Genomic DNA, 27922 nt, shown 5'->3' with positions numbered 1-27922 from the left:
GAAATGGGACGGGCTACGTCATGAAGATCATACTCTCTGCTGTCATTGTCAAATGTCAACACCGAGGGAAGGCAACGCGGGCCACATATGGAGAACAGAAACATGACTTTTTGGTTCATAGATGTTGGGTGCGTAGTTGGAATATGTACTCTTTTAACAAGCTGTTGTTTTCTTACCAAGAGACGGAACCGAATATTTAGGTCATTGAATACTCTATCTGAAGAGACAAGCCAGAAAAAAATGAGCTCGGCTCAACGCTGATCATTGTCGGCCCCTCCATCAAGCAAGCCTCAGCTCCAAAAGCTTGGTCCTTGCCGACCTGCAACAATAACCCAGTCGGTCGGTCGTATATGGTCCGTGCACGCGTGCATGGCACAAGCTCCACTCAGAATTTGAGGTCCACTGTTCCAGATGTCAACCAATGGGCCTGCCACTGACAACTCTAAGTCGCAACCATCTCCATCTCCAAAACAACAAAAACAACAAAACATTTTATTTCCATCAAGCGTGCGGCTGGCGAGCAAACCATCACCACAACTCAGCAAGCCGCAGCACAATCACACACACGAAAACCAAATAACCATGGCCGACTTCAACGAATACCCAGCAAACCTCTCCGTCAAAGACGCCCTCATCGTCCGCCAAGTTGCCGAACCAGACCATGCCGTCGTCCCCTACACCGGCGAGGACCTAAGCCGACCGCGCCTCGGGCCCGCCAACCCCTTCCGCGACGAAACCGATTCGACTTCTACCGCCGTCGGCACCAAGAGGAGGAACGTCCTGACCGGCACCGCGGCCGAGACCTACATCAGCGAACACACCTTCCGCGCCAAGCACCGCGCCATCGAGCGCGGCGGCGGTCCCGCGCGCGAACAACTGGGCAGCACCGCGAAGAAGGCGGCAGCTGCGAAGCTGAGGCAACAGAGAGAGGGGAAAGGAAGCGCGACGGTTGCGGATGGCGATGGGGCCTACGTCGGGCCGTGGGCAAGGTACAAGAAGCAGGAATATGAGGAGGTGAATGAGGAGGAGTTGGGGAGTGATGAGGAGTATGAGATTGTTGAAGAAGAGGAGGAGGAAGAAGATGAGGTGGTAGAGAGCGGGACGGTGGTCAAGGCGCCGACGAAGAACCTGGCGCGGAGGAAAGAGGTCGAAGAGCTGGGCGAGGAGACGACGACGTTCCACGGTACCGAGGAGTTCGATTATCTGGGCCGGACGTACATGCACATCCCGCAGGATCTGGATATCAGTCTCACCAAGGATGTCGGGAGCGTCACGAACTTTATTCCCAAGAAGCACATGCATACGTGGAGGCACCATGCCGGCAAGCCGATCACGGCGCTGCAGTTGTTTCCCAAGTCGAGTCATTTGGGTCTGTCGGGAAGTACGGATGGTACCGTCAAGATCTTCGATGTGTATCGCAATCGGGAGCTGTTGCGGACGTATGCGGGCCATTCGAAGGCTATCACCGACTTGTCGTTTAACAGGGACGGAACCAAGTTCCTTTCGGGCTCGTTCGACAGGTGGATCAAGTTGTGGGATACGGAGACGGGACAGTGTGTCAACAGGTTCAACACGGGCAAGACGCCGCATGTTATCAAGTTCAACCCGTCGGTTGATCAGGGACACGAGTTCTTGGCGGGTTTGTCGGATAACAGGATTGTGCAGTACGATAGCCGTGCGGGAGCGGATCCGGTGCAGGAGTACGATCACCACTTGGGCGCCATCAATACCCTCGAGTTTGTGGGTGAGAATAGGCGGTTTATGTCGACGTCGGATGATCGCTCGTTGAGGGTGTGGGAGTATGGAATTCCGGTGGAGATCAAGACTATCAGGTACGTATTATCTATCCCTTTCGTCCTTTTCACTAACCCCGAACACATGCTAACACCCACCCCAGCGAACCCGACATGTTCGCCCTCACCAAATCGACCCAGCACCCATCGGGCAAGTACGTCCTCTACCAATGCTCCGACAACTCCATCGTCGCCTACTCGTCGGCCTCGGACAAGTTCCGCCAAAACCGCAAAAAGTCATGGCGCGGCCACAACACCGCCGGCTCCGGCATCGGGCTGGTCTGCAGTCCCGATGGGCAGTTCGTCGCTTCGGGAGACACCGGAGGATATGTCTGCTTCTGGGACTGGAAGACGTGCAAGATGTACCACAAGATCCACGCGGACACGAGCGGCGGAGCTATCAACTGTGTGGCTTGGTCGGAGCAGGAGACGAGTAAGGTGTTCACGGCGGGAGCGAAGGGTGAGATTAGGATGTGGGATTAAAGCTGCCCGGTGCCATGGGTCGTTGGGAGGTGCTGGCGGTCAAAAGAAAGGACGACGACAAGGAAGAAGATTGGTGGATTAAAGGGACAGAGAAGCAAAGAATGAGCGAACGGAAAAGATATTACAGCATTGCTTGGCGTTGGGATATACATTTGGAACAGGTTTAGTGTACGATTTAGCTCGATGGAGCGGATACCAAAGAGACCGGCGGGTAGCCGAACTTTACCAACGCCCTTGGGCTGATTTCAAATTTTTTTTTTTTTTTTTTTTTTTTTTTTGGGGAGGATGATGCAGATCGGCAAGCCTTTACGCCTTCAAACAGCTCGAGTTACGGACCGGTGAACCGGAAATCTCACAGGTATGGGAGTGTGTTGACGAGGTCTTGTGGATGTTACTAACAGCATCTTAAGAGCCTCCGGTCGTGTAGAATAGTTCAGGACAACACCATCACACGAAGACGACGAGACGCTCAAACATCGTGATCGTATATCCGCACTTAGCTACGGTACTCCAATAGGACAAGCCAGGAAATTGAATGCATTACAGGAAAGTCATGTCAACGTTTCCTTGTTGTTGACTTGCGGTACTTATCCGCAGCTGATAATGCGCGAGGCCCACAGCGGCACATCGTCGGATGTCAGTCAATCCCAACTGCAGGAGTATTACCAGTGAATGGAAGCTTCGAAAACATCCGCTTGGCGTTGATCTGTCCCCGCACAGTCCCCCGCGCTTTCAAGCAGTGAAGCATGGAGGTCTTTTTAAGACATTCGTCTTGCTCTTCTCTTTCTTGATCCCTTGTCTCACCCAACCCGTCTTTTGGACCTGGTTCTGCACCGACTGGATATCAACCATCAGGCCTGGGACCAGAGCAGAAGATCTGGACGTCAGTCCCGTCCATCTCGTTATCAACTGCTGTCAACATCACTCAACCATTTCCTCGACATCTTCCTCCAGGCACTGTCACCATGGTTTACCTCTGCTATACGTGCGACCAGTCGTTCTACGATGAGGAGGATCTCCAAGACCATCTGGATGACTACGACCATGCGGCTGCGCACGACTACGTGAGGTACGGTTGTGATACTTGCCTCGCAACCTTCAACAGCGATGCTGCTCGCTGGCAGCACATGAACGCCAAGGGTCATGTTGGCCATGAGTGCCGTGTCTGCGACAACCAGTATCGCAGCGAGAAGGAGCTTATCAACCACGAGGTCGAGTACCACAACTATTGCGCCGATTGTGACAAGTCCTTCCAGAACACAAACAACATCAAGCAGGTAATGTTCCGCCCGGGGCTCCCGTCCCAAAGACACTTATCGTCGGCCTCAGCCCGACATCCCCTCCCCTTCCCTCTCCTCCCTACCTACACTAGCTAACCCCCCTTCCATAGCACCTCAACTCCCGCATCCACCGCGGCCAAAACATCGACTGCCCCTTCTGCCGCAACTGCTTCACTACCGTGGCCGGCCTGACCACCCACTTAGAGACTAGCGGCTGCCGCAGCGCTCCGTCTCTGAACCGTGACAGCATCTTCCAGATTGTCCGCTAAAGGGACCCGCGCGGCTTCATCTCCAAGAACCTGATCGGCTGGCACGGTGGCGAGTCTAAACCGAACCGCTACAGCTGCACTGACGGCGCCTGGAACGGCTCCGGCTGGGCGTGCGGTCTTTGCTCCAACAGGGTGTGCAGGTCCAGGGCGGACTTGGATAAACATCTTAATTCGCCTGCTCGTAAGTTTTTTTTGTCGTCTCTTCCCTTTCTTACTCCCACTCCTCCTCCTTTTTGTTTTCCTTCCTTTTTTTGGTCCCGAGGCCGGCCGCCAGCCAGCGGGGGACGGATGTCCATAGGTATCGAGCCGAAAGATTACGTTGAACTTTTGAACAGCAGCGAACTGAACGGGATTGCAAAGTTAACCTCTACAAATTTATAAACAGACTACACCGTCCTTTACCACTGTCCCAACCGCAACTGCAGCTCCGAATTCAAGACGTTGGCTTCTATCATCAGCCACTTGGAGAGCGAGTCGTGCAGTTTCATGCGGTTTGATGCTGTTCAGCAGCGCATGAAGCAGGTGGTTACCAGCAAGAATATGATCGAGTTTTGAGTGGCTTGGTCATTCAGCATAGGTAGCGCACCTTTTTTTTTTTTTTTCCTGTTATTGGTACGTCCGTTCTTTCTCGAAGCCCGACGTGACGAGACCCTGGGATGGCATTGGAACCTACTGGGAGAGCAGAAGGGAGCAAGAAATCTGTGGTGGATGATGTTCTGAGTGGCGATCACAGGGGGTATCTATCTATCTGAGGCTGGGAGCGATTTGTGAGGATGCATGATTTTTTCTTGCATTGCTTCGGTGAGCTTCTCTTATTGTTTCACATCCATGTCGGCCATCTGAGTGAAGGCTGAGGAAGTCTGGCTTTTAACGGTTCATGGCGTTGGGAGTTGGGAAGTCACTGTTGTTTCTAGATACCACCCGAGAGCCAAGGCAATGCATAAGACTGTCTTGTAAATGTGGTAGAATTAAGATTTAGACAGACTCGCTCGATTTGCTTCCTGGTTACTTACCTCTACCTATTCCCTTTGCTTTGACACTGATGACAACGAGATGAATGATATGTGCGAGACATGATGTCTGTTTTATGGTGTTGATTGCAAAGCGGCATCAACGATTACATTGTAGAAAATAATAACCGCCAAAGCTGAGAATGCGTCGTCACGTTTCCAGCAGTTGGCTCCGAGGACGTGATGTTGGAGATGCGGGGCTTCCGTGTCCCGGTCCCGGAGGCCGGCCAATTGTGTAAATCGGAGGTCCGTGGTCCTGAGAAAAAGGGACGACGGGACTTCCGGGTCCATCAGCGATTGTTTCAATATCTCAGCGACGTTCTCGCCACCGGAGCAAAACTGACGACAACTCGTTTGAGAAATGGGACACGTCTTGGGAATCGAGTCAATCGCTAATCACGATGTAAGGAATCACCTCCCTCTTTGTTGGTTTTAGCTATTGCAGTCGCTTGCAGCTGCCCAGTCCATTCAGGTTTCATGCGAGAGGCCCACCGTTCCCCGCAAATGATTTGGTTGTCCTTTAAAGGGTCAAGGACCTCGTTGTTTATTCCCTTTCGACATTTCCTTCATAGAAGCATTTTCCAACCTGATTTGTGAATACGGCAAACCGGCGCCGGCATTTGTCCATCAACTTGATATCTTGTGGACATACCCACGCTCACTGAGTCGCCAGCCCGCCACATTCACAACGTTCACCCTTCCCTTCTCTGCCTCAGTCTGCGATATATCCATACAACACCGCAAACATGGTCCGCACAGTCTACCCTTGCGCTTTCTGTAGCAGCTGCTACCTCAATGAGCGTGATCTCGACGAGCATTGCGAGGCCGAGACTGACTACTGGTCCAGCCCCCATCGGCCTGGTGACGAAGCGTTTGGCTGCAACATTTGCCATTTGTGGTGGGACGACGAGGACTTTTGCCTGGAACATATGGAGGAAGAGGATCACTTTGGCTTTGAGTGCCGTTGCTGCTACCATTTCTCTCGCAGCAAGGACGCCCGCATCAAGCACGAAGTTGAGAAACACTTCTTTTGTAAAGAGTGCGATCGCTTCTTCAACAACATCAACAGCATCAAGCAGGTAAGTTCATAACCAACTAACCACTAACACCCGAACCCAAAATTCAGACTAACTTACACTACGCTACCAGCACCTCAACTCCCGCACCCACCGTGGCCAAGAAATCAAATGCCCCTTCTGCCCCAACAGCTATACTACCGCCACGGGCATGACCCACCATCTCGAGAGTGGAAGCTGTCGTAACGCACCCTCGCTGAACCGGGACTCCATCTACAAGTTCGTCCGGTCCAAGGACCCGAGCGGCTTGATCTCGAAGAAACTCATCGGCTGGGAGGGTACCTCCCAAACGACGCTCACCTGTACCGATCGGGCCTGGAACGGGCGCCAGTGGGAGTGTTATCTGTGTCACAAGGGGTTTGGGACCAGCCATGGGTTGAATCAGCATTTGAATTCGCCAGCTCACCAACAAAACCTGTACCACTGCCCCAACCGCAGCAACTGCCGCCAAGACTTCAGGACCTTGGCTGCTATCATCAACCACCTTGAGAGCGAGAAGTGCGGTGCTATGCGGTTTGAACAGGTGCAGAGGAATATTCATGGGATGGTTAGTGGGAATCGGTTGATTGGGTATTGAGTCTGGGTCGTTGGCTACAGCTTGGGGGAGGGATGGAGGGGCGTTTTGGAGTTGAAGGTGTGCCGGGTCGGGGTGATGGAGCCTCGAAAGGGGCAGGCAGGATGCTTGTTACTTACCTTACTTGGCTTGACTCTCTCATGGAGAACTCCCTTGGAATGCTGCTGGATAGCACTTCAGGTTTCTTTGCAGTCTCGCATTTGACATGACTGTTTCGTGGAGGGTAAATAATGTGAATAGGAGCGACTCGGAATAGCTCTCGATTTTAGGGGGGTTTTGCAGGAGCCCATCGAGCATCAGGAGGGAGTATGGATTTAGGGCGCAATGGGCAACATGTTATGTTCTGTGTTAACGTATTTAGTTAGTCGGTTTTTTTTATGTACTTTATTTCTCCATGAGATTCTTTCAACTCAATCTTACCTGGCAGTGAGAGGCTGTAATGTGGACAGTTATAGGCTTGACCGCGTTGAAGTTATGGGACACCAGTCACATTCACAGCATCTTCACAATACCTGATCCGCATTCTTGTAAACAGTTACTTCTGCGCTCTATTCTAATGCGACGTACCAATCTCAGACATTACTTAACAAATGACAAAATCGCCGACAAGTCGCCATCCAGTGGCTATTTACCTACCACTGTGTTATTGGTGGTCCAGACCAGAGACAGGAGACAGGAGACAGGAAGTGGTGTGGTCTCCCTTCTCCCGCGGACGTCAGCACGGAACTGCCAAACGCTTGGCATTTATAGGGACTATTTTTGAAGGTACTAGTAACTTCTAAGGGGCAATTGGTCTAGGGGTATGATTTTCGCTTCGCATTCCAACAGATGCGCCTTTGTGAAAGGTCACCGGTTCGAATCCGGTATTGTCCACACTTTTTGACTTTTTGTCGGATGTCAACTTTTTTTTTTTTTTTTTTTTGATGACTAGGAAACCACCTCAACCTGTTGAACAATTTTTGTGGCTCCGATAAAAACTCGTGAAATTTTACAATGCCTCAGACGCAGTTTTGAGCACTTGCTGGGAGTTATGTCAGTTGCTTTGCAGGCGTCAGTCAGTGAGCATATGTACCTAGGATTGTCAGACATCTTCAACAACCATGCAATTCTATTCCAAGTGTTTACGAGCTTCTTCCGTGTTAAGAGTAACACTTTCGTGCTGGTAGTGTACTTTTGTGCCATCTTTATTTCAGGCCCGTTGGCAACCTCCAACGCCAGGTTTCTACCTGAATGAGTTCAATTCATGTTAATTGAGATTTGAGCAACAGGCCCGGGTATCTTTGTGTAATGAAGCGGACAATTTGAATCACTTACACTGGTGAAGAAGAACTCAGTCGATTAGCCACCGTCACATATCAAGACATGTTCCAGGACCATTGAGTTCATATCTTCTTATGTTCATACGTGGACTGCCGCGTCGAATCAACCACCATTTCTTTCCCTTCCCATTATATACATGTACAACATTAGCCCATCTAGTCGTTCGTTCCCGAGAACCGACCCATCGTACAAATCCTCCCTCCTGACTATGTCTCAAATCCAGGAGTGACACATCTTTCAGTGCCGGAGTCCCCAGTGGTATCTATGTCCGTCCATCATACACAATCTACCCACCCAACCATCCCAGATTATAGATCATTCAAACGGCATATTTCAGCAACAAAGAAAGATAGAAAAAAGACAAGAAACCCAAACCCAGACAACCCACAAAAGTCCTGTTAAAGGAGAACCCCTTTTTGTCATGCAAACCAACCCATACCCACAGAGCTAACGAACGACTCAAGCCTCCTTAACCGTTTTCCCCGGTCCGCTCTCCACCGGCCTGATATCATCACTACCAACCCCGCTCGCACTAAAGCTTCCCTTCTCCGCCACTACACCCGCGGCCGCCCCCTCCTTAGAAAGCGCCACGCCGGTAGGCAATCCCTCGACGCTTTGCTCATCGATATCCTCAAACTCATAGGGGATCACCAAGTTCAAGAACATCGTGAACAGCGCGGTAACAGCGAAGCCGGTCTCCATGATGAGCTCAATGGCGTCCAGGAAACCTTGGAGCGACTTGTTGTCGCCCTTATAGGTGAAGAAGGTGGCGAAGTAGGTGGGGACCAGCGTGGCGCCGTAGCCGAGGGCCAGACCGGCGGTCAGGACGAATCGGTTGCGCCGGTTGAAGGGCACGCCGCGGGTGATGATGGCGATTCCCGAGACGGCGACGGAGGTGAAGAGGAAGGTGGTCATGCCGCCGATTACGGAGGCGGGGATGGCGACGAGGGCGGCGGCGAATTTGGAGAAGATGCCCATGATGATGAGGAAGAAGCAGCAGCAGAAACCAGCGGTTCTGTTGGCGCATCTGGTCAAGGCAATGACACCGTTGTTCTGAGCGAAAGTGGTCATGGGCGTGATGGTGCAGAGAGCGGCGAGGATACCGTTGATGCCGTCCGCCAACACACCACCCTGGACACGGCTCTCGTAGATCTCGCCCTCAACCTCCAGACGGGACACATCGCAGGTAGCGGTGATGTCACCGACGGCCTCGCAGGCGCAGACAAGGTAAACGGCCAGCAATGGTAATACGAGTGGACCGTACACCGTGAGCTTGAAGGTATGTACCCACATGAAGGAGGCGACGGGAGCGGCATCGATGCTGGTGCGATCAAAGTAGCCACAGGCAGCAGCGACGATGCAGCCGACAAGCAGACCGAGAATGACGCTGGTGGACTTCATAATGGGAGAGCCGAAACGCTCGCAGAGGATGATGGTGACGAAGACGAGGAAGCCCAGACCCAAGTACTCGGCCGAGCCCCAGGGGAGAGCGTGAGGGGCGCCGACGTTGGGGCATACCATGAATTCGGGGAGGGGGTTGGCATCAGCGCAAGAGCCAGAACCGCCGGCCCAGTTCTGGAAGCCGGACTGGATCAGACTGATGCCGATTAGCATGACGGTGGGGCCGGTGACGATGGGCGGGAACATGCGCAGCATGTACTTGGGCGGCAGGAAGGAGAGCAGGACTTCGAGCAAGGCGCAGACAGCGGCTGTGCCGAGGATGGCTCCGTAGCCGTCGGGACAGGGCAGGCGAGTGCCGTCTTGGGCGGTGGGGCACATGCCGTTGGCGTACATCTGGTTAAAGCCACCGATGGCGACGGGAATGATGGCGAAGGAGATACCGACGACGGAGATCAGACCGGTGCCGATGTAGTAGGGCGTCTTCAGGATGCGGAACCGGGCTATTTGGATGCAGGACAGCAGGCCGGAGACTATGAGGGCGCTCGAGACGAGGTATTGCGAGTGTTCAGCGGTGAAGTTGGCACCAGCTCCTCCGGCAAGAATGATGGGGGGAGTGATGATGCCAGCCAACATGGCGAGAGAGTGCTGGAAACCGAGGATGAGAGCGAGGAGGACGGGCATCCTGTCGTTGAGCCCGAAGAAGATGGCGGGCTTGTTGATCTTTCTCATGAAGGGCAGGTTGGGCCGGAAGAGAAAGCCATAGTCATAGTCCCCTAGCCATCCATCCTTGGTGAGAAAGGTGTGGGCGAGGGTTCGTGTGAAGCCAGTCACTCGGTCGCCGATGGTCCTCTTTGGTATCGCATGAGGAGCGATGTGGGAGGGACCCTGGTCCTCATCCATGGCTGCGGTTTGTGATGAGGGTGTCGAGAGGGTTAAGTCTCAATGGGTTATCGGAAGGGGTTTATTGTCGATGGGAATGGTGGTGATGGTGGTTGATGGTGGTTGATATAGGATGACTCGGAGTCGATTCTGGTGAGCCAATTGGAGACGGCGACTAACAACAATGAGATGAACTAAGAATTGAAGAATGACTGGAATGCGGCACCGGGATGGTGATATATCGTTCTTGAATGACTGTCAGATGGCCGAGGGGGGGCAACCAACAGATGCGTCCAGACGGGCGCGGTGCCCCCCCTCGAACTTCGAAAGGAGGACGAAGATTCTCTCGCCGCCCTGGCTGCGTAAAATACTTTTGTCGTGCCAAGGCTTTCTCTAAGAGAGCCCTGAGATCTTATCGGCGGCCGGCTCCACTGCCCACCCACCATGGCCCCTCCCCATCAGTGCCATGCATCTGCAAGCAAGTGATAGCCCCGAATGGCCCCCCCAGATAAGCAATCCCCCGACACGCTAAAACACCAACGCTAACACCGGTTAGGCAGTGTCGTGGCCGCTGATAGGGACGGCGATAGCAAGTGATATCATTGCTATCGATTGACCTGCTTTACCTAATTCCTGCTTCTCACCAACCTCGCTGTTGCACCCTCGAATGCGCCCGGACCCAGCCGACCCGACGGATTGAGTCCGGCAACCATTACGCTCAGAGCCGTCTCGACTCTCGCCTAGACTATTACCCACACCACGTTGCCTTGGGTCCGTCGTTTGGGAACATGGACTTTGCCGGTTGCAACGGTGATGAAGTGAGGAAGATCTCTTGGGTCCGTCTGCTGCATTGGGACGATGGGGATGTCGCCGGGTCCCTGCATGCTCTTTTAAAGTCGCGGGATCTAACTTCACGAGTGTAACGATACTTTCATCTCGCCTCGTCTGAAGAGTACTGAGATGGTGTTGAACTTTTCGCAAAGTTTCAGCTTTCTCAGGCATCAGCACCGTAGAAAATATCACGATATCCCGTCCACGGCCGATACCGCTCTCGCCACCCGGACGGCTCCTTCGACAGCTTCATCAGCCCAAAGGGTCAGGTAGTATACATTGACTTACACCCAAGAACAGACCCCCCCCTCAGGCATCAAGTCTTAAGACCTTTCCATGTCAACATGAACAATACCACTTACCAACAAGAACAACAACGGTCTCGGCCCTCCTCGCTGTTTAGCTTTCTCAAGCTCTTCCAGTCCCGAGGTAACTCCCAAGTCCCAAGTCCCAACTGCCACGCGATCCGTTACCGTATGTATGCCCCTCCGTATGCAAAAAGCGTGGGGGGCACATTGGCGCATTGCGGGGAAACGACGCCTCGGCCGGCCCATTCAACCACTCCCGTCCCCTCGCCTAATCCTCTCTGAGCCGCTGTATCCAAACCATTGAATCCAAACGGAACCCAAGACGAGGAAAAGAAATACCGAATGAAGAAACCTCAAAACGGAAGGCTACCCTACCCTGTTCAGCTCCTTGGCCAGACAAGACATCCTCCCATCGTTATAGGTAGAGATAAGCAACCCAGCCAACCCGACCGTTCGGCCCGGCGATAGTGACCGGGGGCACTAGGATGCTTGGCATTTGTCACGTGCCAAGTCGCTTTTGGTACCTTCTCGGCACAGACCCCTCATGAAGCCCGCAAACGGCCGCTGATAGCCGTCATTTCAGTAAATTACATATTAGTGTTAGGGTTAGTTAGGGTTAGTTAGGGTTAGTTAGGATTAGGGTTAGCTCCGGGGGTGCAGGGGGCCGGTGAGAGGCCCCCGCGTGTGAATATTTCATCATATGTCAATCATATGTCTTCAATGATTACGGTAATTACACAAGATACGTAATTTACATCTGGGTATACATTCGGTACTTTCGGCTTAAGAAAAGTGGAGTATGCACGGACCAGTCTGGTGCCCCCGGCCACCCTGCCCGTTCGGCCCCGCCGGCTTGCCCAAATCAAGAAGATGAAACAAGGTGATTGGTCAGTTTGGGTATCAGTGAGGCTTGGCCTGGGCCCTGTACATACACGACGCGGTAGACTCCTGTTCAAGTCTTTGGGTGTACAAGGGTATCTACATACCACTGCTATACTAGGTACGCCCGGCATGTGGCGGACAGACGGGACTGGGGGCGCTCGGGTGTCTCCGATGTCCTATCCTTCCATCATATCAGCTCTTGACTGTGTGAGTGTACATCTTTGCTGATGGAGTGATTTTGCGGGTGGTTTTGAGCAGCTTTTGTTGATTGACTTGATTGATTGATTGAACAAAGAGAATCTCTTTGTTATTTCATGATGGTGTTCTTGACTGGACACAAAGCTGCTTCAATGTCGACTCTTTGTTACGAAAAACGCGAGTCTTCTTGGGGAGCACATTCGCAGACTCCAATATCCGCGATATTCCCTATTTACCTGCTACTCTGCTAGTGACTGATAGTTTGGTGGGTTAGGTTAGAAAGGGTCCACAAGTCAAGGGAAGGATTGAAACATGTCTGCATTACATACTACTACTACCCGGTACATCGAGGCCGTTTGGGAGTTGGTGGAAGTGGGAAAGCTGGAGCCTCCCGCTCGGGAAAGGTTCTTCGGATCTTTTCTCAGCCAGAACACTAGTCAGTGTATGTCATCTCTCCCTTCTTTCCATCGACCTGGTCTCAAGTGAACTTGCCCTGACTGACTGAGCGAATCGACGGTGAAAAACAGAACTCAAAACTACTGCTAACAACGATGTAATAAGTGGCAGCCCTTGACAAAGCTCTAGCCATCGACCTGAGTATAGTGTACGCAATCTGGAATCTCCCTGGCTTACTCTGGTTGTCGTTCAGGGGGCGCGGTCCCATTTTCATTGTGCTCCCGCTCGGCATCTTTCTCCTGCTTGTCATTTTGGGAAGCCTCCATCTTCTCCTCACCCTCCTTTTGGCACACATCAAGTGCTGGAGCGTCAAGCTGCTTCTCGTACTCGTCAAGCGCCAACTGCAAACGAAGTTCTTCCGACAGAAAGAATCGTGCTTCGTTCTTGGAAACAAACTCTTTCAACTCATCCACCCCCTTGCCACAAAGCTTGAGCTCAGCGAGATATTCTCGGTACATCTTCCGAGCATGTTGCACTTGATACATAAAGAGAACCTTTTTTTGTTTCTCCTCAAAGCCCGCCATGCGCTGCCTCCATGCCCTCCACATAAGCTCGCACAATTGCTCCGTATCCTTTCGTTTGATATCGAACGGATTTGCTGCTGCCCACTCACGCATCTTCTCTGGCATTTCGTTGATGTCAAAGAAGTTGTCGAGTGTGGAGACGACGTCCGGAAGGAGGTAGTCGGTAACGAGACGATCGTACTCTTTCTCTATTTCGAACCGATCGAGGAACGAACCCCTGCGCTGCCAGATCTCGTGAAGCAGTAGCAGGGCGTGCTCTCTCTTGATCCCCGACATGAAACTGCAGTCAGCAGCTTTGTATATGGCTGCTTTTGCCGCCTCGAATGTATTCGCCTTGCTTATCTCTGACGTCGAGTAGGCGGTCTCGGCTACTTTCTGCCAATTCAGCCATAGCAAAGTTTCTGCACGGGCAAGTTGCTCATGCATAATTTTGAGATCGAGCGGATTGTCTACCCAGCTGTAGGCTTTATCGTACGGGTGACCGAACGCCTTCTCCCGCTGATATATAACGGCAGCATACAGATTGACGCCGACCGGGTGCTCACCCTGAGCTGGGCAACAAATGTTGAGGTACCATTTGAGCAGGAACATGTATCCTGATATAAACTGCTCAGCTACAGCGCCGCAGATGCGTTCGGTTGATTCGCCATCAAGCAGTAAGACAAGATCCAAGAAGCCACGAGCTAAAGCCGAGCTAGTAACCTCCAGTCGCAAGGGTGAATCACGACCCCAGGGGCAGAGTACAGCAGGAAGTGTCTGTGAGCCAGGCAGAATCCTTTTGAGTTGGCCGACATTGTTGTTCCACAGGCTACTGTGAAGTGTGAGGCCAAAGGGACTCCTGATCGTCAGATGTCTTGTCTTGGTGATAGCAGGCCACGAGTCCCGGTGCAGGACATCCCTCATGAGCTTCATCCGCTCGGTTGGGGACCCGATCTTTTTGAACCGCCATCTTGGATTCGGCTCGGTTGTGCTTCCGGCAGCAGCTTGGAGCATTAGCTCTCTTTGCTTTGACTTATGGCTTAGGAGAGCGGTGGCATACTCCACCGATGGGTGCAGGAAGAGACCGGGAGATAGCTGCGGTTCCTCAAAAGTAAATAGCTCGTCAGGAACTGTTTTACACCATCAGCATTCCAGTTTTAGGAAAACGAGATAAGGGGAAGGGTGGGCCCGAATATGGGTCGTTTACGTACCGAAGCGTGTCCAGACCATCTTATCGGCCAGCCAGGAGAAGTATGATTCCGAGATAGCGGGCGGTTTCTTGTTCAGAGCCAGCAGTTGTCGGATTGTCGCATTCCTAGCGAGGTCGAAGAGAGCTTCAACTCCATCCGGATCCAGTCTGTCGTTCTTTGCCAGGAGCTTGGAGACAACTTGACTGTGTCGCTCCTGATTAGAACCACGGAGAAGCCAAGATGGGCCTGGAGGTGATAATGCCTTCGGGGCATCTGGAACCGACATTGTTGGGAACAGACTGACGACCGACAGTAGGGGTTGGTTGTTGACTCTTGCGAGATCCTTGGGTGAAGCTGTCGGCAAAAATTGGAATTGTTGCTTACTGAAGAAATGAAATCAAGCGTTGGATGGAGAAGCGAAACTAAAAGGACGTGGTTCGATGCTACTCATCGTAGGATAAATCAACAGCGAAGGAAGGAAGGAACGGTCTGAGTGAAAAATTTGAGCCACTGCACTGCCGGTCTGGGCCCGTCACTGACGAGAGAGCAGGTACGATTGCCTGATTGCCTGTGAGCAGTTGTGGCCCGTCGCGACTGGAGACTTCAAACGAGGAAGGAGCTATCTCTCGATTACCCCCACTTGCCTCCGGGTGCCACACAATGGCGAGACCTACTAACTTGAATGAACTTGACTGAAACTCTCCCGTCATTCCATTCCCAGGTGATGCGAACATCAACCACCCACCATTTCAGTTTTGGTCTTTGGATCCTTCACTATTCTCAGCATCGCGGACAAGCCGCCTCAATCTCACACCTCATCGTCGCGGACTGAGACTGGTGATCCTGTCCAGTTCTCTCCCAACAGTCTCTGCCCCGCGGGTCTGCACTCCGGCACCGTACCGTAGATGCACAGGCCTCTGAAATCCAAATCTTGACGTAGGTTTACACTCTTTTGACGCTCCAGATCATTTCCCTGAAATATTTTGGCTTAAACAGGTCCACTGACAATGGCATCTTCACAACACATTCAGCTCCCACACGAAGGTCTAGCCATCATTGCTCTACGACGATGAACCGCAAGCGAGACCTGGACGCGTTCCACAAGGGACAGCAAAATACCCATGGTTCTGCCAAGGACCAAGAGGAGGTTCCCAATGGTCGGCCCAAGAAGGTGTCCAAGATCGTCAAGACCGAACCCACAGACAATCGCAACGGAAGTGCACGGAGCCTGAAAGTAAAAGAGTATGTTGGTCCGAAACAAAGGGGAATACACTTAGCCTTTTCCCTGGAACAACCTCGGCATGTGAAGTCTCCGGGGGGTGCTGCATGTGCCAACTGCGGAGGGGATGACCATACGGCATCCCGTTGTATCGGCCCATGGGATCCGGTTAGCGGGACGATCAAAGTCTGCGTGCTGTGCAACGATGCTTCACACGGGCTGGACGACTGTCCAATCCTTGTGAAGCGCACCCCGTCAGACAAAAGATTCGTCTTGAGCAGATATCTGATCCTCTACCGTGGCGGGCGTGCTCCCATCGAGTCGAGTGTCTGCTGGGTCGACTTGCTAAGCTCTACAGAGTTCGAAGAAATGTTGCCCAGGCGTTCCCCAAAGGAGGGATCCTTCCTCTATCCTTGGACAAGAGAGTTTGCTATCAGTCAGCACAAGAACCAACCCTGGAAGTACTACCAATATGTCAATGACTGTCACGGAACTTGGACATGGTGGTCCGAGGACCCCAAGACCAACTCGGAAGCTGTAGTTCAGAAGAACCTCGAGTCACTCAAGAAGACTGAGTCCTTGTCAGGTTTGAAAGCAATGGCCTGTCAAAAGATGATGGAGAGCGAGTCAGAGAGGGAGTGGGAGTTGACTGCAGCCGGCCTGAAGGCGTGGCCTGACATCTTGGCGATTGCTCCAAAGTTGAAGGCTTATGTTGAGGAGGAAGACAATTGAGGATAGGAGAGGTCCTGACATTTGTAGCCATACCCGTATGTGCGCCAAGTTTTTTAACCGGAAGGCGAGGGTCTTTTCACTAGGATTTGACGAGCATTTTAGCAGGAGATGTATTGTAAGTATGACTTCTGTGCCGCGTTAAAGGGTTAAGGAAGGCATATGGTACGATGAGGATTTTGGGGCGAACAACGGTGGGGGTAACGGAGGGACAAAGGGAGCAAAACCCACTAAAGGAGCTGCTCGGAACGACCGTCCTCAGGGAGTACCTAGCAAACTAAAGAAACGTTAAATAAGTTCGAGCAAGCAAACCGAGTTATCCCTGAGACCATATAGTGGTACTGTGCACAGTTCTCCGTGAATTATTTCCCTTTATCTTGTGTTCTGGTCGAGTGTCTCATGGGATGAGTGCAGTCAGGAATGAAAGGGCGACCTCTGCTTCACCCGATGAGCGGGTAAGTGTGGTGCACTTAAGCAGGAATTTCAGCGCTTATCTTCAACAAGGCCTCATGGCGCAACGGTAGCGCGTTCGACTCCAGATCGAAAGGTTATCCGTTCAAATCGGGTTGGGGTCAGCTTCTATTTTTCGTGATTTTTTTCGTTCGCAATTGGTGTTCGCCGATTGCATGTGGAGTTAATCTGGTTTCTCTTTCCTTTTTTCTTCTTTTTTTCCTTCGTCGCAGTGATACACATCGACCCGGACGCGTGAATTTTGGCGTTACGAAGTAGAAGTCGCGAGGAAATGTGCTGGCTTGCTGGAGTTGATACAAGGTAATAACAATGCAACAGGAAATGGCTGCAAAACACTTTGAATATGATGAGAAACAGTGAGAGAATCCAACCCAAAAATAATCATGGCGCTGTGATATTTGTTCACGCATCAGTCTCCCAATGCTGATGCATGCAGTCGTCATGCTCCAAGCTTCGCTCGAGGTCGCATCCGTTGCCGGTCCGTCCGACTCTCCCGGCCCGTCGCTGGTGCATGCCCTGCCGAAGTATGCACTCCACCCCGCCCGATCGCGGCAGCCACCGGCCGAGCGATGTCATCGGACATGCTAAGCCAAAATAGGAAAACCATAAATAAACGACCCCGCCAATCTGAACATCCATCCCTCGTCAGCCTACAAAACATCAACCTCGGACTCTTTACCTCCCATCACCACAAATCCACGAACTCTTCCATCACATTGCCAAACAAAACCAAACCCAACCCTCATCCCAAATACCAAAGACAACAAAAAATGGAAGGCGTAGACCTCCTCATCCTCGGCGCCGGCTGGACCGCCACCTTCCTCATCCCCCTCCTCCAACAACACAGCGACTCCCTGACCTTCGCAGCAACCACCACCACCGGCCGACCCGTCTGCGGCGTCGACACCATCCCCTTCCGCTTTGACCCGGAATCCAAAGACCCTGGCCCCATTGCAAACCTGCCGCGCGCGAGGTATATCCTCATTACGTTCCCTTTGACGGGGGAAGGTCAAAGTAAATGGCTTACGGAGACGTACGAAGCTACGCACCCCCGCCGCGGGGAAAAACAGAAAAAGTACAGGTTTATTCAATTGGGGAGTACGGGGGTTTGGCAAGTAGATGGACGGAGGAAGAGACATGGGGATAAGGGGCGGGAGGCTGAAAGGGAGGCTAGAGCTAAAGCCGAGGCTGAAGAAGCGGCTGCTGCGCAGCAGGAGCAGCAACAACCCCCTTCGACAGAAACCAAAAAACCCTTCCACTTCACAACCCGCCACTCCCCCTACCTAACCACCGACCCGCGCGCCATCGCCGAAGACGAACTGCGTTTTTCGTCAGTAGTCGACGGCATGGTCCTCTCTTTGTCCGGGTTGTGGGGCGGCAGCCGCGATCCGCGCAACTGGGTGAGCAGGGTTGCTTACTCGAAGGAGGCGATGAGACACAAAACGAGTTTGCATATGATCCATGGGGTGGATATAGCTAGGGCTGTTTATAAGATTATCACTGCTTGTGAAGAAGATGACAAGGAAGGTTCGGAGGAGAAAAAGTGGGAGGAGCATGGAAAGGGGCAGAGGTGGATGTTGACTGATGGGTTTGTGTATGATTGGTGGGCGCTGTTGATGGGGTGGGCTACTACGGAGGGACAGGAAGACGGGGAGCCGAGTGAGCAGGCTAGGTGGGTGATGGAGTTGATGGAGGAGGAAGGGGTGCAAGCGCTGCCGAGGAGTATGGAGCTTATGGGAAGGGCGTATGATTCGAGAGAGTTTTGGAGGACGTGGGGGTTGGTGCCGGTGAAGGCGAGGGTTGGGGTTAATGCTCCTTAGATGGATGGGCCAAAGGCCGAGAAGTAGGAGGCATCAGGTTGGGAGAGAAAGAAGGGCGGCAGGTGGAGGGCCGTTGTACATTATCACAAGACACAAGCATACCAAAAATTGAGAGAAAAATAGAGAATAACCAAAACACCCGCTCAATACCTGGGGAATCTATTTTATTTCACACAAAAATGTCCACACATCTATAGCAACAGCTTCTTGACCTCCTCAGCCAAGCTCTCAATAGGAACCAGATTTCCCTCATCCTTCTGGCCCTGACCCTGATCAAGCTTCTTCAACCTAACCTGACCAGCCTTGAGCTCGTCCTCACCCAGGATGACACCCAGAGGCGTACCCTCGGCAGCCTTGAACTGAGCCTGCAGTTTAGGCTTGGCCTTGGCCATGTACTCGGCGCGGATGCCGGCGTTCCATAGTTGCTTGGCAATCTTCATGCGCTCAACAAGGAGACCGTCAAAGTCCTTGCCGCCACCAAAGGCCATGACGAACACGTCCACCTCGCGCTTCTTGATGTCGTTCTCGCCCCGGGCCTTGAGGATGGTGAAGATGCGGTCGATACCGAACGAGATGCCGACGCAGGGGATCTGCTTCTTGCCGTACATGCCGACGAGGTTGTCGTAGCGGCCACCGGCGGCGATAGAACCAACCTGGCTGGCAGGGTCGTCCTTCTTGCTCTTCTTCTTCTTGTCGCCGTCGGCCACGGGCTCGGGCTTGTTGATGACCTCGAAGATCAGGCCGGTGTAGTAGTCGAGACCGCGGGCGAGCGAGAGGTCGAACGAGACCTTGTCGGTGACCTCGAGGGCCTCGAGGTAGGCGGCGAGCAGCTCCATGTCGTGGATACCCGCCTTGATGTCGTCGTTGGTGGGCAGGTCGGCGTCGGCCTTGATGTAGTTTATTATGTCGGTGATGTTGCCGGCGTTCTGCACGTAGACGCCGATCTTGTCGGCAACCTCTTCGGGCAAGCCCTTCTCCTCCACCATCTCCTTCTTGACGTCGGCCCAGGGCATCTTGTCGAGCTTGTCGACGGCAGAGCTGATGGTGCGGATCTTTTCGGCGGGGACACCGGCGACGGCGAACAGACCATCGAGGATCTTGCGGTGGTTGAGCTTGATGGTGATGCCGAGCTTGAGGGCGTCAAAGACCTCGACGATGATGCGCAGAATCTCGGCGTCGGGGATCATGGGGTCGTAGACACCGGCAATGTCGAAATCGCACTGGTGGAACTCGCGCATGCGGCCGCGGGCAATGGCGGGCTGGTCGCGACGGTAGACTTTTGCGATGTGGTAGCGCTTGACCTGCTGGGTGCTGGTCATGGCGAGCCAGCGGGCAAAGGGGACGGTAAGATCGTAGCGCAGGGAGCAGAGCTCGCCACCCTGGTCCTGGAGGTCGTAGATGAGCTTGGAGTCCTCACCATACTCTGGGGTTAAGCGTTAGCTAATCTTGGTACGGACGAGTTCGGTCGGGTAGATTATTGTAGGTGTCGAGACATACTGCCAGCAAGAATTTCCCTGAGCTCGAAGACGGGAGTGTCGAGGGGAGTGCCGCCGTGGCGCTTGAAGACGTCGCTAACACTCTGGCTGTGGTTTGGGGAAAACAAAAGAGTCAACAACAAGAACGGAAAACAGTCGTCATGGGATGGCAAATGCGGCGGGAAGCGCATACAAGAGCTGCTCACGGAGGAGCATGTCCGGGCCGTGCCAGTCGCGGGTGCCCTTGGGGGTCTTGATCTGGAGGTTGGCAGCCGGCTTAGGCGCCTTGATGTCCTCCTTGGTGTCCTTGGTGTTGTCGGCCATGGTGTCGGCGGCGTTGTCGGTGTCGGCGGCGAGGTGTTGGCGCTGGCGCAATGAAGTCGAGAATTGGCGCGGGGTATTATTGTTGGCGACCGGGTTGGCAGTGGTGGTGCGAATCAAGAGTGATCCGATGGAACGGCTGGCGCGTGCAATTGGTATCGACTCTGTGCCTCGTCGGATCAAAAACAGCATGCCGCTACGGATGGGCGAGTCGAGTAGGTCGGCGATCAAACCAGTCGGAGACGGGACGAGGGTGGAGGGTGGAGGGGGAGGACGGCCGGGCGAGGGACCGGGTTGGAGGGGCACGGCGCACCGCACTGAGGAATTGTGCTTTTTGCTTTTGACTCAGTTCCGGGCCTGCTGTTCCCTGCCAGTACCTGACCCCAAGTACCTGGCAGGGGAATTTTACAGCGCCTGACGACCGCGTCCGGCAGGCAGTCTGTCGGACTGATTGCCAGCAGAATCTGCCTGCCGGCTACGAATCAACATTGTCCCGGCAGGCAATTTCCTCGACTTCCATCCAGACTTCCCCGGCCTTTCATCCCGACAGTGACCTTTTTGTTCCCCACCCTCCCGTCCTTACTTCCGTCTTCTCCATCCTCTGTCCCTCTTCCGTTCTCGTGCACAGCCTTGCCAACACCACCATGCCTCGCCCACAGCAGCCGGTAGGCTATTTTTGATGCGACTGTTGGTCCGCGATCCTTCAACGTCCGCCACCATGGTTCCAGCCTCAGACAGGACGGGAACGAGCCATGAGTCCATGACCAGTCCTCACGGCCTCAGGAGAGGTACCTGTCCTGCGCAATTCCGAACTCATTCCTTCGCGTCAGGCATCCAGTTCAATCATCAAGCAACCGGGTCGAAGTTGTTTGGCAAACGCTCCTCATCACAACATACGACATGGCTGCCTCTAAAACTCGCCTGATATATCACCTACGCCGGCTAGATACATTGCTGTATCCCTGATCACGTCCCGCGCACCTGCACTCTCCAGTAACAGACACAGGAATTGCAACTCTATACGGTGCTGAATGCGGCCAGACGGCCAGAGTTCTCTTGGGGGCCAGGATGGACTTGCGTGTAACATGGCGCCACCATACCTATCGTTCTTCAACAAGAGGAGGATGAGTTCGGAATGCTGCTGCAGGGTTGCCACGATGATAAGAGTGGTCATGGGCGGTCTATAAGATCATGTCCAAGGCCTAGCTGCTCTCTCCCCGCCAGCATCTCTTGTGTTCTGCAACTCAAAGGGCCCCCCTCCCTCATCAACCATGGATTTCTATACGGATCCAAAGTTTAACTCTCTAGTCCACCTGCCGCAGGTCCTTGCCAACTTGACCTTTTTGGATATTGCCATCAACATCCCGGACAACTGCACCGGCCATTGCGCTCCGGCTGCCGATTTTCTTGACTATCTCGAAGGAAGCTTTGATTTGAAGGACGAGGGCGATGTGCCCATTTCAAAATTCAGCACTCTCGTGAGAAGCTGTACCGCGCCTGGGCTTCTAGACCACGTTTCCAATGGCCAGATCATCGATTGGTACTTCTATCGCACCCTGAACGCAGAAAACGACATTGGCTGGATGTATTTGGGTATCGCTTTTCGATGCTTCAATGAGTTTTGCAACGGCCTAACGTGGGAAGGCAATCCTGATATATCCGGCATTGGGGTATGCTCCACACTTCCATCATTCACCCGACCCTTCCTGATATGTCTTCTCACATGTGAACCTCAGGTCAACATTGCCTTTTTCATCCAAGCAGCCCTTACCGCCGTCTTCTTACTCATCTATGTCAGCTTTTACATAGCCGAGACACATCACATTCGAAAGAATCCGGCACAGGCCAACCGGAAGGTAACTTCGTTGTGGCGCAAAGCAGCCGATGATTGCCTCGAAGTCTTCTGGTCAACATGTTACGTCTTTGCCTTAACCCTAGCTGTAGGCACCCTTTGCTTCAACGTTATCTACCATTCGCCTGGCCACGTTTACTCGGGCTACTTCGGATATCTCGGTACCGTCCTCTCCGTAGCCGTCCTTGTATGTCTGTGGACCTGGTTTCCTGGACGGTATCGATACCCGGTCCTCACTTTTCGGGCGTATCTGTGCTGTTGGGCCTCGTGGTTGGGGTCAGTATGACCTTTCTCAAAGAGGTGAAATCCGATGACAAGACCATCTTCGAAAGAGCCTGCCTAGAAACCAGATTTGACCTCAAGAACGTACCAGATTGGGAGCACCTGGACCAGGCCTTGGTCCCCGCACAATCAACAACCTACGTACAAAACTTCGTCATGTATACCCCTTACGGGACCCTGGCACTCTTTGTTCTCTGGGGCGGCGCGTTCTCGTTCATACTTGTACGGAGAAACAAAATTACTTACTGGAAATTGTACAAAATCATCACCGGGATTCTAGGCGGCCTTCTCGTCATTTGCTCGTTTGCCCTGGTTTGGATCGCTCTCGGCTTTTTCTTCCACCTTCGAACCAAGGTCGAGAGTCTCGCGGGCCCGTCATACGCTGAGAATGAATGGGGCTTTGGTCAAATCGTCGCTATCGTCGCATGGGGTCCACTGGTGGCCCAGATCGGCATGGTTCTCTTTCGTGAGTTTTGTCAACCAGTCGATCATATATGGCCCTTTGTTAACCGATCTGTCTAGGCTCAGTATTGAAAGACACCAAATACCAGAAGTGGTTCAACCCTGCCCCGGAGAGCGAGAGGTATACGCATCACCTGTTGGCTCAATCCCCAACCGTCGGCCCGCATCATGGTCATGGATCTGACGTGGAGAAGGAACCTGTCACTAGTGTGACTCAGCAGGATATCACGGATGCCGGGCAGCGGTAATCTGGTGCACTGAGACCTGTGAACGAGAGAGAGCACCCGGGTAGCCGTCGTTCTGCCTTCGTGTAGTGGTGGCTCCGCATCCCGGTGGAGAATGAGTGATAAAAGACCATCTTCCAAGCCAGGATAACCATCAAAGCCCGCATGGCTCAGTGGTAGAGCGCATCACTAGTAATGATGAAGTCGTCAGTTCGATTCTGGCTGTGGGCATAGCCTGATGAAGCTTGTGATCTTCTCTTTTTGGCTGTTTCTGGTGATGCCATGGAGTTGTGACTTTTTTTGTGGTTTGGGAAGTTCCATCATCTCTTCGCTGGACGGGTGGGCCAGGTGAATTTTTTGGGAGTATACGTAACCCTAACCCGGCGCTCATGTAACCTTCCTGTTCTTGACTTCCTTGTTGCACCGTCGGCTTGGCTTTTTCCCCCGGCTTTCAAGAAGTAGCAGTTCCTAAATCGTGTCCCTTACACCCTGTATCGTCACTCCCCCATCCAGTGCCTCAAGTAGAGACGACTGGATACACAGCGCTTCGATTCAATCGAGCCGGTTGAAAGTGCATGATAAGTCATCCATATGCCTCGTGCAAAGCCTCAGACATTGTCCTACCAGAAACGCGCCGGGTGTTGCGATAGCTTACGCCCCAATTACGCTCGCCGTGATACAGCTTAAAGAATGCCTGGCATCGATATCGCAAAGGGCACATCAGATATGGATTCTTAAGGATTCGTATTCCACTGCGTCTGTATACATGGCCTCAGTCATCATTGAGTACCCATTCAGGTCGAGCCTTATCTGACTGTGTGACACAAGGAATAATGATTTCGGCCGGAACCGAGTACCGTGTAAGGCTCTCGTGCAGTCTAGCACAGACCGGAGCCTTGTTATATTCCCTAGGTAGTGTAACTGTCCATCCCCTGCGATTTCGCCCCCTCGAGGCAACAAGACATCCCAGGCCGTCCACCCTCGATATGGATGCCCCGCTGTCCGTCTTTTAAGAGAAAGATGAGGCCGACTCCCCCGAAGGCAACAGTTTGTCCTCAACCGCCCGCCTCTTTCATATTCCCTACACACCACGATACCTATAACGTATCACACCCCTACGAGATTAGTAACCAAACCGGCTACTCCCCACCAGAAGAATTATGGCAGGAGAAGTTAATTGGAAAAATCCCGGCCCCAACCCTTTCGTTACCTCCAATCTCACCCTCAGGAGCTTTGAGAAATTTATTGGACCGGACTGTACCACCGACTGCTCCATAGCAGCTACCGAGTTTCTGGGTTATTTGCGGGGCACTCAAGACATTCTGAATCAGACAAACGGTGAGAGGTGGAAGGAAGACTGGGACATACCCATCTATCAGCTTGACAACTTTATTTGGTATTGTACCGAACAGAATTTCACCAACTACACACTGGGCCAGGCCGCCGACTGGTTCGCCAACAACGCGAATAAACGCTCCCGTCTAAATCATCTTGTCAACCATACCCTCAATGCGTGCCCCACGGAGTTCTGCAAGTCGCTGATATGGGAAGGTAATCCGGATGTTTCTGGCATTGGGGTGAGTAAAGTGCCCTCCCCAGTTCTCACTTCCCCACTCCCCAGCTCCTTCTGCCACGTTACCAACCCGCTAACATGGAAAACCTGGGCATGCAGATAAACGTTGCGTTCGTGGTTCAAGCCGTTCTTGCCAGTCTGTTCCTGCTCTTCTACATCGGCTTCTACATCACAGATGTAGTGCATTTGAACTCAGAACAAGCCCACCCCGAGCAAGGCAACCGCAACCCCGCGGACCCTCAACATGATACCCCTCAGCAACATAAACAAACCACCGCCCAGAAACCAACCAAGCTAATAGACCCCAACGCCCTCCGCGAAACAGCCGATGACTGCCTCGAAGTCTTCTGGTCCACCTGCTACGTCTTCGCCTTCACCTTCATTATAGCCGCGCTCATCTTCAACGTCGACGACACCAATCGCTCGGCCGGCCGGATCTACTCCGGCTACTTCGGCTACCTGGGCGCCGTCCATTCCATTGCCGTCCTGATTTGTCTCTGGCCGTGGTTCCCCGGACGGCACAAGTACCCGGCGCTGACCTTCTCCGGCCTTCTCGTGCTCCTCTGCATGATGGCCGCCGTCAGCATCACCTTCTTCAACGAGGCCAAGCTGACCGCCAAAAAAACCACGTTCGAAGCCAGGTGCCTGGAAGCGGGGCAGTCGACCCACTATGTCCAGCATCTGGTCAAGTACACTCCCTACGCCGTCTTTGCGCTGATCCTTTTCTGGGGCGGCTCGTTGCTGGTCATCCGGATCCGGACCCCCAAGATGACGGATCAGGGGAAGCATACGGTCCTGACGCTGTATCTGGTTTTGACGGGGATCTTCGGCGGGTTCCTGGTCCTCACTAGCCTGATTCTTGTCTGGCTTTCTCTGGGGTTCTTCATGTACCTCCGCCAGAAAGTGGCGGAACTCTCGGGGCCGTCGTACAAGGAGAATGAATGGGGCTTTGGTCAGGTCGTGGCTGTTGTTGCGTGGGTGCCGCTCTTGGGGCAGTTTTCTGCAATAGTCATTTGTAAGTTCAGTACCTGTACGGCTGTACCTTCACCGAAGCTACTACCTACTTACTGCCCGGTACCGTCAACGAAACACTACCTCATCCTGTCCGTCTGCTGAAAACCCGTGTCTTTTGCTAACTACATGCACGGTCTTTAGGTGGACTCGCCAAGCTGTTCCTTGTCGACGGGGCTAAGGAGCTGTTCAAGCCCGTGCCGAAAGATCAGAGAGGAACAGCACGAGTGCTGGCTCAAGCCCTCCGCAACAAAAGACATCACCATAAACATCAGCATAAAAGCACGCCGGCAGAAGCGGTACCTCTGTCGTCTATCCAGAGCACCACCCATGACGAAGAAGCTGTTGGGACGACATCGGCTGGGACTGGGAGTCATGCAGAATGATACTGTAGGCACTACAGTCCGCCCTGTCGAAGCGGAACCCAGTGAGGCGATGGAGAGTGTCATGCTACTTCAAGAAAATGTATGTGTATTGACATTTATCAACGCGTATTGAAGAATTAGAGACGGGAGATGGGAGATGGGATGATTCAGATCCAGATCGATCGAGTGATGAGCGAAGCGAGAAGTTCAAATCGGGTTGAGGTAATGGATGCTGCGTCATTTTGCCGTCTTTACTCTCACTCTTCACTGATGAGTGGAAACGCTGTGATAAAGGAATGACTCTCATTGAGGACGATGAGTCTAGCGAAGCCAAAAGAAAAGAAGAAGGTCGGCCCGGGGTCGACGGAGTTGGTCGATGACAGGCCTTATAGCCTGTGCATGTGTGCGCGTCAGACGCAGCTGCCAAGTTAACCAGCATGGAGGCATGCATGATGCCCCTCTACGAGGGATCTCGCGCCTGCATCATTCATTCACTCTTTAGTTCAGGAATAACCACCCCCTGGGACGTTGACCTGTTAGTAGTGTCCAAATAATACAAAGCAGTCCACGCTTGACTTCAACTGGCTCTCTCTTTGGAGCTGGTTATCCCTGAAAACGCAGGCAAATGGTCTTCACGTCCCGCAAAAAGTGTAAACTCTACTAACCGATGCACTTGTAACGGATTCGATTAGATCGAAGCGCAGTGTATCCAGCTGCGCCACAGTGGCCCGTGGCTATCTCAGTTTGCAGTCGAGCAACGAACCAACACAACGGGGACACTCCGCGATAATGCCCGCAACAACAATCCAAAATAAGTAATTGGAGTTTGCTTCTCATTAGTAATGGTACTCGATTGAGGTATAAACTCGAAGAATTACCTGCGAGCGGTGTGGAGCGCATTTATGGCAATGCGGCGCAATGAGTTGGTATTGATGAAAGCAAGTTGATAGACACAGCTTACTTTTCTTGGGAGTGCGATTATAAGCCCATGTTCTGAAAGATTTTAACAATCAACTCATTCTCGCGCCAGTGGTTTAGTGGTAAAATCCATCGTTGCCATCGATGGGCCCCGCGTTCGATTCGCGGCTGGCGCATTTCTTTTGCATTTTTTTTTTCGCGCTCCATCTTTTGCGGATCTCGCATGTTTACTTGGAAAAAGGGGCAGTATATCTTGACGATAAGCTTCAGTTTGTTTGTCCCTTTTACTAACTTGAGTACATATGCTCCGTGAAAACTTTTCAACCACTTCCGCTTCCCCTTCAATCCGTGACTAGCATGTTGCCTTTTTACATTTACATTCTCTCCTTCCTGTCCAGAGCTCTCTCCCGAGCCCCCGGATCGCAATTCTTCCACTCCATGATCGGTTAACCGGCTTGTCAAGTGGGAGTTACACAGTAACAACGACCCCAAGCCGGCGACTTTCGTTCTCCGACCACTCATGCTTCTGTAGACCGCAGACAAGATCCATCAGCTATTCTGATCAACCACTCGGAGGTTTCCGGTGCCCCGCCAGCGTCCGCCAATAGCGCACGTACCAAATGTTCGCTACATGGCGCTTGTGCACCACCCACCCCGAATTAACGCAGGGGCACGTTTTAGCGGGAACGGCCCGCGCCGACGGACGTTAATCAATCATCAATTCCATCTTGTCAGCGTATCGTAAAG

The 27922-nt window shown here is 52.8% G+C and overlaps 10 protein-coding genes and 4 non-coding genes across 14 annotated transcripts; 11 read left to right on the top strand and 3 right to left on the bottom strand.

Moving 5' to 3' along the window:
* Nucleotides 1-582: 582 nt before the first annotated feature.
* Nucleotides 583-2276, top strand: B0H65DRAFT_424117 (WD40-repeat-containing domain protein; the record flags this gene model as incomplete). The annotated part of the gene is made up of 2 exons (XM_062824497.1): nucleotides 583-1832; nucleotides 1898-2276. The coding sequence occupies 2 exons, from the start codon at nucleotides 583-585 to the stop codon at nucleotides 2274-2276; spliced, it is 1629 nt and encodes a 542-aa protein (XP_062682618.1).
* Nucleotides 2277-2976: 700 nt separating this feature from the next.
* On the top strand, nucleotides 2977-4427 carry B0H65DRAFT_587494 (uncharacterized protein). Its single transcript, XM_062830979.1, has 4 exons — nucleotides 2977-3553; nucleotides 3667-3816; nucleotides 3853-4006; nucleotides 4211-4427. The coding sequence occupies exons 1-4, from the start codon at nucleotides 3242-3244 to the stop codon at nucleotides 4378-4380; spliced, it is 786 nt and encodes a 261-aa protein (XP_062682617.1). The 5' UTR covers nucleotides 2977-3241; the 3' UTR covers nucleotides 4381-4427.
* Nucleotides 4428-5581: 1154 nt separating this feature from the next.
* Nucleotides 5582-6488, top strand: B0H65DRAFT_547357 (uncharacterized protein; the record flags this gene model as incomplete). Its single annotated transcript, XM_062829512.1, has 2 exons — nucleotides 5582-5914; nucleotides 5985-6488. The coding sequence occupies 2 exons, from the start codon at nucleotides 5582-5584 to the stop codon at nucleotides 6486-6488; spliced, it is 837 nt and encodes a 278-aa protein (XP_062682616.1).
* Nucleotides 6489-7268: 780 nt separating this feature from the next.
* On the top strand, nucleotides 7269-7358 carry B0H65DRAFT_t217. The gene has a single exon. It is a non-coding gene; the product is annotated as a tRNA-Ala (tRNA).
* Nucleotides 7359-8264: 906 nt separating this feature from the next.
* On the bottom strand, nucleotides 8265-10106 carry B0H65DRAFT_547356 (purine permease; the record flags this gene model as incomplete). The annotated part of the gene is made up of 1 exon (XM_062829511.1): nucleotides 8265-10106. One exon carries the CDS (start codon nucleotides 10104-10106, stop codon nucleotides 8265-8267), a length of 1842 nt encoding a protein of 613 aa, XP_062682615.1.
* Nucleotides 10107-12933: 2827 nt separating this feature from the next.
* On the bottom strand, nucleotides 12934-14739 carry B0H65DRAFT_587491 (uncharacterized protein; the record flags this gene model as incomplete). The annotated part of the gene is made up of 2 exons (XM_062830978.1): nucleotides 12934-14393; nucleotides 14475-14739. The coding sequence occupies 2 exons, from the start codon at nucleotides 14737-14739 to the stop codon at nucleotides 12934-12936; spliced, it is 1725 nt and encodes a 574-aa protein (XP_062682614.1).
* A 588-nt stretch (nucleotides 14740-15327) lies between these two features.
* B0H65DRAFT_587490 (uncharacterized protein) lies at nucleotides 15328-16530 on the top strand. Its single transcript, XM_062830977.1, has 2 exons — nucleotides 15328-15389; nucleotides 15485-16530. The coding sequence occupies exon 2, from the start codon at nucleotides 15523-15525 to the stop codon at nucleotides 16402-16404; it is 882 nt and encodes a 293-aa protein (XP_062682613.1). The 5' UTR covers nucleotides 15328-15389; nucleotides 15485-15522; the 3' UTR covers nucleotides 16405-16530.
* Nucleotides 16531-16904: 374 nt separating this feature from the next.
* B0H65DRAFT_t218 lies at nucleotides 16905-16976 on the top strand. The gene has a single exon. It is a non-coding gene; the product is annotated as a tRNA-Trp (tRNA).
* Nucleotides 16977-17522: 546 nt separating this feature from the next.
* B0H65DRAFT_460689 (uncharacterized protein) lies at nucleotides 17523-18830 on the top strand. Its single transcript, XM_062826552.1, has one exon. It carries the CDS (start codon nucleotides 17643-17645, stop codon nucleotides 18690-18692), a length of 1050 nt encoding a protein of 349 aa, XP_062682612.1. The 5' UTR covers nucleotides 17523-17642; the 3' UTR covers nucleotides 18693-18830.
* B0H65DRAFT_460686 (histidyl-tRNA synthetase mitochondrial precursor) lies at nucleotides 18831-20819 on the bottom strand. Its single transcript, XM_062826551.1, has 3 exons — nucleotides 20361-20819; nucleotides 20190-20275; nucleotides 18831-20115 (listed from the first exon to the last, which is right to left on the bottom strand). The coding sequence occupies exons 1-3, from the start codon at nucleotides 20678-20680 to the stop codon at nucleotides 18884-18886; spliced, it is 1638 nt and encodes a 545-aa protein (XP_062682611.1). The 5' UTR covers nucleotides 20681-20819; the 3' UTR covers nucleotides 18831-18883.
* A 940-nt stretch (nucleotides 20820-21759) lies between these two features.
* On the top strand, nucleotides 21760-23332 carry B0H65DRAFT_507598 (uncharacterized protein; the record flags this gene model as incomplete). The annotated part of the gene is made up of 4 exons (XM_062828149.1): nucleotides 21760-22158; nucleotides 22225-22586; nucleotides 22622-23088; nucleotides 23145-23332. The coding sequence occupies 4 exons, from the start codon at nucleotides 21760-21762 to the stop codon at nucleotides 23330-23332; spliced, it is 1416 nt and encodes a 471-aa protein (XP_062682610.1).
* A 135-nt stretch (nucleotides 23333-23467) lies between these two features.
* Nucleotides 23468-23539, top strand: B0H65DRAFT_t219. The gene has a single exon. It is a non-coding gene; the product is annotated as a tRNA-Thr (tRNA).
* Nucleotides 23540-24468: 929 nt separating this feature from the next.
* B0H65DRAFT_422735 (uncharacterized protein) lies at nucleotides 24469-26278 on the top strand (the record flags this gene model as incomplete). The annotated part of the gene is made up of 3 exons (XM_062824417.1): nucleotides 24469-24885; nucleotides 24981-25896; nucleotides 26037-26278. The coding sequence occupies 3 exons, from the start codon at nucleotides 24469-24471 to the stop codon at nucleotides 26276-26278; spliced, it is 1575 nt and encodes a 524-aa protein (XP_062682609.1).
* Nucleotides 26279-27280: 1002 nt separating this feature from the next.
* B0H65DRAFT_t220 lies at nucleotides 27281-27351 on the top strand. The gene has a single exon. It is a non-coding gene; the product is annotated as a tRNA-Gly (tRNA).
* Nucleotides 27352-27922: the final 571 nt, after the last annotated feature.

Source organism: Neurospora tetraspora (genome assembly GCF_033439725.1).
Source record: "Neurospora tetraspora strain CBS 560.94 chromosome Unknown B0H65scaffold_3, whole genome shotgun sequence".
NCBI classification, from domain to species: domain Eukaryota; kingdom Fungi; phylum Ascomycota; class Sordariomycetes; order Sordariales; family Sordariaceae; genus Neurospora; species Neurospora tetraspora.
Note: the sequence above shows the minus strand (reverse complement) of the source record. Positions and strands in the feature narration are given on the sequence as shown.